Source organism: Antrostomus carolinensis, unplaced genomic scaffold (assembly GCF_000700745.2).
Source record: "Antrostomus carolinensis isolate BGI_N321 unplaced genomic scaffold, ASM70074v2 scaffold25816, whole genome shotgun sequence".
Classification (NCBI taxonomy): domain Eukaryota; kingdom Metazoa; phylum Chordata; class Aves; order Caprimulgiformes; family Caprimulgidae; genus Antrostomus; species Antrostomus carolinensis.
The window spans coordinates 1-11,253 of record NW_010324307.1 but is presented as its reverse complement, the minus strand read 5'-3'; the positions used below and the strand labels follow the sequence as shown (position 1 = coordinate 11,253).

The 11,253-nt window shown below is 38.1% G+C and overlaps 2 protein-coding genes across 2 annotated transcripts in view; one reads left to right on the top strand and one right to left on the bottom strand.

The window, feature by feature from the left end:
* Positions 1-128, top strand: part of LOC104527243 (1-aminocyclopropane-1-carboxylate synthase-like protein 1) — a 12,340-nt gene extending 12,212 nt beyond the window's left edge. Inside the window, exon 13 of the mRNA XM_010170910.1 lies at positions 7-128. Within this exon, the coding sequence (XP_010169212.1) occupies positions 7-128 (122 nt within the window). The remainder of the gene's footprint in view (positions 1-6) is intronic.
* Positions 129-7,846: 7,718 nt separating this feature from the next.
* Positions 7,847-10,876, bottom strand: GATAD1 (GATA zinc finger domain containing 1; the record flags this gene model as incomplete). Its single annotated transcript, XM_010170909.2, has 3 exons — positions 7,847-8,194; positions 8,968-9,151; positions 10,817-10,876. Coding segments are annotated over 3 exons (435 nt in total), but the record flags the coding sequence as incomplete, so codon positions are not given.
* Positions 10,877-11,253: the final 377 nt, after the last annotated feature.

Below are 11,253 nucleotides of genomic sequence, written 5' to 3'. Positions count from 1 at the left end.
AACCAGTCACAATCACCACATCTTCTACTGCAGATGCTTTATGCAATCCAGAAAAAGATCCTTCTAGCAAACCTTCAAACGCACCAGGAAAAGATATCTCACAGCTAAAAAACATACTCGTTTATTAAAATCATTTATGCATTTAATGACTTGATATAATTTAGCATGCTTATGTTTACTAAAGGTGTGTATGACTTGAGTATTTTTGGCTGTAACCTTGCATAACACCCTCACTTTGCTGTGACCTGGCATTAATAATCTTGTAAGTGGACTTGCTAAAGTTGAATTTTAAGGAAAATGGACCTCCTGGATATTTTGAAATCAGCCCCTGTTAAGCACGGCGCTCGTTTAATCCCATTTCAAATGTGCTACATGTCAGGAAAATCAGTGAGTCTTAATATATACTTGCACAGTTGAATTATGAAATTTTGAAAACATGGGTAAAATTGTTGTGCATATTTGAATATCAGAATACTGAGAATATGGAATCAGGCGATATTCAAATTTTGCTAAACTTTTGTAGCTGGCAAAATGGTTTTGTATATTCATGAGATCTCTAAACTATACATCTTGAACATTTTCTACACCTTTCTGTATATGCATGCTAAGTGAGTACTTTCTGGGAAAGCATTTAGATTTTTGGTGTCTAGACTCCCTTTCAGATTATTTCTGTTTGCTTGTATTCATAACTATAAGAAAACCCTTGCAGGTCTGTAGTGGATACTCATTTGACAGAGTTGTATGGGGACTTATTTGCTTCATTTATTTATTTATTTTTTTAAAGTATTTGCAGAATTAATTCACTGCTTTCTCAGTTATTTAGGTTTGGTGAGAGAAACTTAGAACTGCAAAATTAACAGACTGCTGCCGTAGAGGTTTAGTAGGAGGATTGTCTCACTGTGGGTCCCTAATAAACTTGGAATTTGTGCTCCTGATAGTTACACAGCCTTTACCTCATTTTTCGTGGCATTTAAACTTGGCAACCTTACACTGTTCAGGCTGATAACATAAATAATATGCTGTATAGCAATTTTTAAAGCTCATAGAATCATGGAATAGTTGAGGCTGGAAGGCATCTCTGGAGATTGTGTAGTCCAACACCCCTGCATGGAGCAGAGTCAGCCAGAGCAGGCTGACCAGGGCTGGGTCTGGTTCAGTTTTGAGTATTTCCAAGGATGGAGAACTCAAGTTTCTCTCAGCAGCTTGTTGCAGAGTTTGATCACTCTTTTTTTTACAAAAAGGTTTTTTCTCATATTTTCAACAGAATTTCCTTTTCTCATTTTGTGCCCATTGCCTCTTGTCCTGTCACTGGATACCCAGGAGATCTTGGCTCCATCTTCCTTCCACCCTGTATGTGTCCGGTATTTATACACACTGATAAGTTCCCACCCGCCGAGCCTTCTCTGTTCCAGGCTGAACAGTCCCAGCTATCACCCTCCCCTTGCATTTCAGATGCTCCAGTCCCTTAATAATTGTTGAGGCCCTTTGCTGGACTTTCAGGTGGTCAGCATGCTGACAAGACCTCAATAGAGGGCTCTTAGTTCTACAAGAGGAGGATGGCAAAAAGCCAGCATATCACACATTCCTTTATGGCATTAATGTGAGTCTGTAAAACCAGTTTAAGAGATTTGTTAAATAGATTTTTTCCCCAGATCTTGCACTGAGTTTTGTTGCACTAATTTTCTACAGGAGACATTGGTACTTGTTTCTACCTTGACGTACTGCAACGAGTTGGTCAAAAATAAATGTTGTTGGTCACTAAAAGCTGAGGTGAACTTAGTTCCTTTTCTGATGGTTTCTGAGCTGTAGGTCATTACAAACAGGTTAAGCTTGACTTGAAAGCCTACAGAGGAAGTATATTGCAATATGTGTTCCTGTCATTATCCCACATTTGGTTTTGTTTTTGTTTCTTTTTATAGTCTTATATGAATGTTAAGTTTCAATATTCCATTTCCACTTATCTCACCAAGGGAGCAATTAAGCCACGGTCAGGCTTTACAAACACTGAAGGTAAGAAGCAATTGCTTTTGGTTTTGTTTTGGCCAATGATAAATTCAGCATTTACTTCCATTTCCTCCATAGTTTGTGATCAGCTTCTTATGAAGAAGGAAAGGGGACAGATCTTCTATCTTGCCTAGCAGCTGTCTATTACTAAAAAGTTTAGAAACAAAGATCTAAGAAAGCATGAAGAGTGAAACAGAAGTTATTAGGATCAGCACAATGAAAAACTATTGATCTTCCTGGCACAAAAGGCTTGCTTTCCCACACACCATACGACCATCCCACTTTTGGTTGTATGCAAAAGATGAATAGAGGTAAGTTTTTCAATAAGCTTTACTACCTGATATTTGCTTATAATCTTTGATGATGTTCTGTTGAATGTGTATTTAATTTTTAAACTTATGCCATGACTACTTTGTGCCATTAGATTTTACAGCTAGCTTATACATCTAGCAGTGAACTGATAGGTGGACAGCGGTCACCAAGATAAAAGACCTCGTTTCTCGAAATAGTGACAAAGCCTTCTCTTGTCCATTTGTTATGCTGTCTTCAGTCAATTCTTGTTTTGAAGTTAATGGTCACTAATAGTTTTGTGACATTTTGGAAGGTTGAGAAATATGTGATAAATACAACCCAGTGCAGAATGATGATCACTGAGACAGATGAGCCAGCAAGGTCCTGGTGGAAGAAGCACCCCACCAAAAGACCAAAGAGGGAAGATCTGACATTCTACCTTCGTATGCAGGATGCAAAAAAACCCCATTCCTCCAAAAACAAGCAAAAGGACATTTTCAGTCTGCCATGTCCTGACTCCTTGAGGAGGGGTAACTGGAAAATTCCATATGCAAATTCCTGAAATTAGGGAAATGGACATTCTTGGGAAAGGCACACTGATTTACAGGACATGGTATCTTTGGTGCTTTTATACATGCTTTGCATGGTATCTTAATGGCCTACTGAAATCTAGGCTTAGGAGAGAAGAGGTTCCCAAATTCTGCTTACGTATTTCAGATTCATTGCCACAAGCAGCTTTTCAGTGTGATTTTATCCAAATGTGGTCATATCAGAAAGAAAGGGATTGTGTAGGATACTACATACATTGGAAAAGATTATCAGTTTGACCTTCTGAAGACAAAAATAAATGTTCCTACTGATGTCCCCTAGAGAAAGATTTGTGTAAGAAAATAAATTGTAAGAAAATAAATTGTGAAAGAAAATAAATTGGGTGGGGAGGGGGCATTTTTATTCACTGGCACTCTGACAATCCTGTTGTGCTCCATGGACACACTGAAATGTGTATTTTACAGTCTCGTACAATGTTGTAACTGCTGCTTTGTCTTTTCACATGACCAGGGTATTACAGCAGCCAGAGAACTATTGCTGGCTTTCACTTACAAAAGTACCCAGAAATGATGCTCCAAACTGCAAGTTCAGATAAATGTTATAAACTGATAGATTACTAACAGTACCATCTGGGAGTACCTCAACCAGAGTGCATCAAGTTGGTATTTTGCTGCTTCTCTTCCTACATCTTTTGGTTTTCTTGGTTGGTAGGATTATGGCACGAGAAGGAAATTAATTTCTTACCACTTTCTGTTCCATGCTCCTTCATTGAAGGCTGGAATTGCAATGTGAGGGTAGTAAATAGATATATACCTAGCTCTGTGTGCTGAAAACCATAAAGTTCTACTTACTAATTTTTAGGTTTTTTTCATTGTCCCTCAGCCAGTGCTTCAAGTTGAAATGGTCTGTGCTGGTCTATCGCACCAATTGCAAGCAGTTTAGCTTCTCTACAAGTTCAAGGCTCTGCATCTTCCATTAGCTCTCACTACACTTGGTGAGGTGCTGAGTGTAAAAGAAAGAAAACCTGATAGCTAGGGACAGGGAGAGGAGGGCAGAGAAAAGAGAAGTTGCTCTTTCTAAGGCATGATTTATTAACTGGATCCCAAGTCTGGCTTCTGCTTTGTAGTGACCTCAGATCCTGCCCACCCAATGCTGTCTGTACTGGTCCAGGTAGCTCTGCTCATCACGTTCAGGTGTTGGAAGGAGACACAGAGACACAGAAAAAGCAGCAGAAGAAAAAAGCCTTTGTGAGAATCTAAAAACCACAGGTATGCCAATATGCTGCTTATCAAAAAGCTCCTAGGCATAAACTAAAATTTGGAAAATTAAATAAATTCAATTCTGGAAAAGCATGGCCTTGTGTTTTTCCCCTTGATCCAGTCTTTTAATGCAAATCTTCAATGATACTCAGGTAAGTTAGAGGTAAAAAAAATCATTTAATATACACCCAAAGTGTGTTTTTGATGTGCCTACAAATATATGACGAATACCTGAGAAAAAACAGTGTTTATTTAGATGACTTGCAAGCATACATCTAAAATGAGTAATTTCTTCATTTCAACCAGTATGGCTTTGTGTAACTGAGACTCCATTTCAATAATACAAAAATATATTGACTATATCATTAAATATTCAGTGGACAGTCTTTACATATATGAAGTCTGAAAGTTTTGCTTTGGAAATTAAAGCTGTTACTTGTTATTTGCTTTATTAGTTGAGTTATCAGTCACTAAAAATGCTTTGTTTGCCTTTTTTTTTTCCTTATATTTTTTACTAGGATGAGTACTGCTATTATTATCCTGTGTACAACTGCCAACCAAATTACTTCAACAAGTGCCTCTTACACCTTAACAGGGGTAAGTACATTGCTTAAGTCCATGAATTTTTCTTTTCAAGCTCTTTTATTTCTCCTATACAGACACAGAAGTGAAAATTCTCCCCAGTCAAAAAGATAAGTTTTAAAAAACAATGTCTGCATTATTTCTGTCATTGAAACTCTTTCCTGTTCTGCCAGGCAAATGTTATTGGATAATGTTTATTTCCCATAACTACGAAAAGGATATTTTCTTCCTGCAGGGAGATGGAACTGCAACGTATGCACCAGGGCACTCCACGTTCTATGCATTACTTAGTATATTATACGCACTGTGTATTTTAGCTCTTAGCTACATGTTCCATCTTTAGAACCAAAATTACTTGAGGAAAATGTCTGTTGACTGGTCACAAAGCTCTGAAGCTTAACACAAGGCCATTAATTCAGTAGTAGTGTATTCACTCACAGTCCAACGATGCAAGTATGAAACCTACCTAAATTTTGGCATGGGGGAGACCAAACAAGAAAAGATAGAATAATGGGTGAGGTCAGCTCCTGTTGCAGGGCGTCAAAGCCTGTCCCCATGGGATCCTGTGATACCCCTTCTGCTGTTGAGTCCATTTTGCAAGTCTTCCTTTTGCCCTTAATTTTCCTAATATGAGAAATTTTCAGAGATGTTGCTCTTGGTGGTCCCGTTCTTTCAGCTCTGTCCATAGGAAGCTGTCTGGAGAGTCAGTCATTCTTCTTATATCACTGGTTGATGTTCTGGACACAAAAAAACAGGACAGTGCAATTGTTCAAATCGCTATAAATAAAGTTATAATGCTTCAGTAACAGACACTGCCTGCAGACCCACTCTCTCTAGGGACCTTACCATCAGAATCCTTGTCCATTTGGATTATTTTTTAGCACTACCCAGTATAACCAAAAACTAAAACAAAAATACTTAGTGTTTACTAAGGGAGGTTGTTCCAGAGTGCTCTAAAAAAAATAAATTTTTGGTCTTAATACTGGGAATTATTTTAGATTATATCTTTTAAGCATCTTTCTTTCACTGGCTTACATTCTGCTTGAGCACTTTGAGCCAACAGGTTGCCTCTTACACCGCAATACAATGACTATAATGCAAGCTGGAGGAATAACTGCATTTGCAACCCTGAAGACAAAAGTAAATAATATAAACAGATTCTGTTACAACAAATAATCTAAGCTGTTATGACTTTAATGACAGCTCTATATCTGTTTTATCAAGTTGCTCAATTTCTACTGGTTCGGTTTGCATCTCCAAACTAGCAATTCTCTTTGCATCTCCAAACAGCAAAAAAAAAAACCAAACATAAAAAAAAGAGCAGTCTGTGCTGGAAATGGTTAAGCTACCAGGACTGATCCCACTCTCCCACAAATCTCTGTCCCAGCTTCATTCTTCTGTCCACAAGTTTGCTATACTGAGGGCAAGAGAAGTCAAAAGATCTAAGTGGAATGCACTGTATTTCAAAAAAAGTTTTTCTCATGAACATATTACCATTTATCTGTTCCTTTCTTAGAGCCTCTCTTGGAAACACTGACGAGTATCAATAGGAAGGCAGCAGCATTTGGAAGTCAGTTTAAGTAGTTAACAAAAACAGAATTAGAACTCAATTAAATATGTTTAATGGAATTACTCGCTTATTAACAAACCAGGAAAAGGAGCAAAAGCTTAAGTCAGCTGCAGTAATTTCAGGATTTACCTATATGCATATCACTGATGTTAGTTTATTAATCACCATTCCTAACGATTCTGGCAGGGGGTGGGGGGAAGTTCAAAATGCGTTGGCCAACTGCAGCTAAAGACAGTCTCACTGTGCTTGGTGTCCTCAGGAAACCCTGACAAGTGTGACCATATCCAATACCTCACGCATTCTGCTGATTATTGGGGCAATTGTCAGTATCCTTATAAATTCAAATGGAAGTGGTTTAATTGATGTGCACTTATTAGATATATTGATGTGAGTTAGCCTGTCCTGCACAGTACCTATAATCACTCTCTCTGCCAGTAGCTTCGTATCACACTACAGCAAAAAAAAGAATGTTTAAATGCAAAGCTCCCTTTCTGTATTAGGGAGTCTGGCAAAGGTTTTTAGAAGACAAGTTTTATGTTTAATCAGCTGACAAATAGATTTTTTTTCTGTATGATTTTTTCTTATTTATTTCCCTAATTAATAGCAAGACCAGACAGCTAAAAAGGTATTTAAAGTTCCTGTGGGTTGTCTCATAAGAACTGATGAGTCTTGCATCTTCCCAAACCAAATAATTGTCTATCACACTTAAGTAACAAAACTGAAGCAGATTCACATTTGTTTTAGATTACTTACTACATCATTTGATAGTTTTGGGGTTTTTGTGCAGTTCTTTTTGCAGTTCTTTTTTCTTTTTTAATCAAATCAGATTACACCTTTCTTAAATTTAGTGCTGCTGGTGATTCAAATGCAGTGAGGGGTGACATTTTTATTTGATTGTGGCTTTCATTTCATAATGACAATATAAGCAGTTCTTTGCTTTTTCTTTGAGGATTTTTTTCTTAACATCATTAATTGTGAAGACTGAAAAAATAATTTAAAATCAATTTAAGAGACGAGGCTAACACACACACACAAATAGTAACAATATGAAACTCAAATCATACGTCAGTGTTGGCTTGCTCAGGAAATGAACATACTTTTCTGCCATGAGGATGCCACAATGGCAAAGCCAAATAACACTGATTTATAAATCTGCACCCAGCTTTCCAAGAAATCTGTCTCCTTAGATAAGCACAGTTTAAGCAGGAGGCTACAGACATAGGCCCACATTTTATTCAGCTGAACAAAATTCCCTTAAAAGGTGACTGCAAATGGAGTACCGCCTTGCAGATGATAGGTTTTAGTCTGAAGAAGAGAAACCTAAGCAGATCACTCCTCTCCAATGTAACAGAAAACTGTTAACTGCATCACCGACCAAGTTCAGTGTTTATTTGAAACTAGTCTTAAATAATTTAAGAAGTAAAAAAAAACTGGAAAATAAGTTAGAAAATAAGAACAATAAAGGCAACTTTCAGAAGTTAATTATTTGCTCACCAAAGTCAAAGATGACACGAAACGTGTGGTTTTGTCCCAAAATGAGCAATAATGTCTGAAGAACTGAGCGCAGAAGTAACTCATCAGATGAAAAGAAAACTTCTGCTTTAAAGATCTGATATAATTTAAAGTAAGTACCATAATCCATAAAGTAAAATGAACATTTTATAATTTTTTTTTAAACTTCTTGTATGGGGTTCACAGACCTGAGAATACACCCAAAAGTAACTCGTCCAAAGCACTCCTTTAAAAAATTATAAATTATTGCTGACAGTTTCTTTAATGGAGATTGCAGGAGTAGGTCCCACATGAGTCCATATATAGCCCTTCTCTGGTCTTGTAGGAACAGTAGGGAAGGGAGATGATCGAGATTTGAAATATTCTGAAGGTGCATGACAAACAAATTCTAAATATTCCATTTTCCTTGGGAGATCTTCTTCTGGTCCTAGGGGAAAAAAAAAAAAAAGAAATCTTCAAAGACAAAATTTAAAGGCAAAAATTGGAGTATGCAGGACCTAAAAATATGCAACAACAGCCAACATCCCTTAGAGAATGTGCCTTTTCAACCAATGACTTTTCTGGCAAAGTAGCTTCAAATACTAGGCAAGAAACCTCTACCTTTATTTTTGCTGGGCTGATCTTTGTTTTTAATTTGCTTTAGTTTGTTTTTTTTTCCATTTAAAGCATTCAGTTATTTGAATGAAGTGTGTTAGTTAATATATTTTAAATAGATACTATTTGTTGCCAGCCTAACAAAAGGACTTTTCTGAATTATTAGCAATTTTATAATCAGTGGCAGAACACCCTCTATGCCAGCGCTTGCCCGCTACGTATTTTAAGTACCCAAGAGGAAGATCAGCTAATTTAGGTCACTTTAAAAGAAACAGCTTGCATTGGCATATCAGGTTTATACTGTAATAACTTTGATTCTATCTATGGAGTAATAATTTGATCTTTAAAGCTGCAAGACTGTAGTTGTGCCTGTGAGCACAAACACTCAGGTAATCACACTCACTGCAGTAGTGCTAATCATATTATATACATATGATAAATAAAAAAGGTTACTGAAGTAAATGAGATGCTTACAGGATTAGAGTCTAACATGTGGAAGTTGCATAAATTATCTTGACAAGCTAAAAAGTTAATTTAAAAAATACAACTCTGCATTAATCTAGGCACATGGAAGTAGTTGTATAAAATGAAGGCTTAAGAGATTACCTATGATAAAAGATGCTGGGTCAAAACAATCTTTGGGGCTGGCTTGTGTAGGAATGAGCCAGGTTAGCGCAGCACTCTTTTCACAGTATTGGTCCTGAATAAATCCACGGATCTGAGCATAGTATGTTTTTCCATCCTGCTCATCAATCACTGAAACAACATCTCCAATTTGATAGTATACACCCTAGAAGACATACAAATGATAATTAAATCAAACAATCTGATTTTAGAAACTTCACTCTGTGATTATGATTCGTATCTTAAGTATCAGTATCTTAAATTATTTCAAATTACCCCAGTCTTGAAAGACAGCCACATGCAAAAGAATGGTGGCATACGACAGAGTGCTGTCTCACCTAAGCGGTCATCAGCACTGCTTGTGCACAGTCACCCAATGTCTAGGGCTCTGAGTTCAGTCCCAGAATTGCTTTTGCAATTAGACAGGCAATTCCACATGGCCTCTGTCTGCCAGATGTCTCAGAAGGAACCTTGGCCTCATCTGTCATAAGACACAGCTCTCTCAGCTGCTCTACATCCCCCTCTCCCAGGACTGCTGCGCCTCCTGTCCGCCGAGTGGTGACGGTCTCACGCTGTCAGAAGCAGGAGAGCACGACACCATCTTCTAGAAGAAGTAACTGTAGGGATTTCCCTGTGCATGCAGGGACAGCAGTTTTCTGGGTATGAAGAAGTTCACTCATTTGAATGCAAAGGAGTCCCAAAACACAGATCCACCTCCCGCCACCCTCCACGGTGCGCTGTAACATGTAAGGCTCCGCAAAGGCAATTCCCTTGCTGTTGTAACAACGTCACACAGCGCAGTGCAGTGCCTGCACCGTCACTATCAGAGTTTGCCAAACATCATCCAGGAGGGTTTTGTTTTTAAAACAGATTTAAAAGACCTCAAAACCCCCAAACAATCTCCTTCTCAACAGCAGAGCAAAGTACCAAAATAGAAACATTTTGCATAAAGAGATCAGGTTAAATAAAACTTTTGAAATAATTCGTAGGGATTTCTGAAAAAAAAAACCACAAACAAACCAAAAAAACCCAAAAACAAAAACATGCAAAAAAAGACAGCAATTCTCTTCTGAACTAGTCAATAGCAAACGGAGATTCATCTGGGATGCCAGACACGAAGCATCAGGTCTCCAGGGATCATACTCAGTCTACCACATCTCCTCTGGCTGTGCAGTCTCCCAGGGGCTATCCTGACTTTTTCTTTGGGAGAAAAGACGTTTCAAATGGTTTGTTTGTACTACTGGGAAACAAAAGCAAATCTCAGAACTTCAAAACACTAACACCTTGCCACGCTGGTAAAAATGGTCTCAAGCACGACTGTGAGAAGGCTGGTGCTTCTGCTTTCATTGCAAGAGTCAACAGATCTTGTTCTCAAGGTGTCTGAGACTGCTTGTACCCAGCTCTGAAATGGGAGCCAGTTTAGAAGTCAGCACAACCCATCCCCTCTGCAGGCAATATGTTCTGTGCCTAAGGTTGGAAACATCACACATTTAAATAATCAGCTGTAGTCACTTTTGCTTGACCTCTGCACGGTGGAAGTTAAAAGTTTAAAAACCCCAATTGCAGTAACTACTAAGGAAACCAGATGCATCCTTTTCTTGGAAGGAAAAAAATGGGACAATGGCAACTATGTAAACTACTGTGGTAAACTACCTTTTGCAAGACTGAATGACAATGACATAAGGCAGAGCAAAATCCTACATAACTGCTAGGCAAGGAAGAACTGTTCCTGTGAATACATCCCTGGTGCTTTCACTGTCTTTGGAAATTTTTGAGACTGGAAATAGAAACAGCAAGATCTTTTTTGCAAACAAACTTGCATAAACCGTACCTTATAAAAGATTGATTCTGCTGTAATTATAGTGGATACAGACTCAGGAGCCTTGATGGGCTAAGGAAAGAACACAGAAATGGAAAATCAAAAGCATTAAAACAAACCAACCAAATAATGGAATTCCAAGTTGGTGGGGTTTTTTTCTTTCCGTTTTTTTTTTTTCTTTTAGACAACACGGTGACACATTATCTTCTTAGAAATCAGTAAAGACAAGAAATTGGGTGCAAACATTTCAAATATTTGTACTTTAAAATTGAAAATGATAAAGTTAACATTTTCATTCTCAGGTTCGCAAGCGGAGAGGCGAGTACTGCATTCACACGGCCCGTTTCTATTGACACAAACCCCTTCCCTCAGGAGGGGCGCCCGAAGGGCTGGGCGCTGTGCAGCGGTGAATCAGGCGTGCCCGTACCGCCGAGGCACAAACCTCCTCT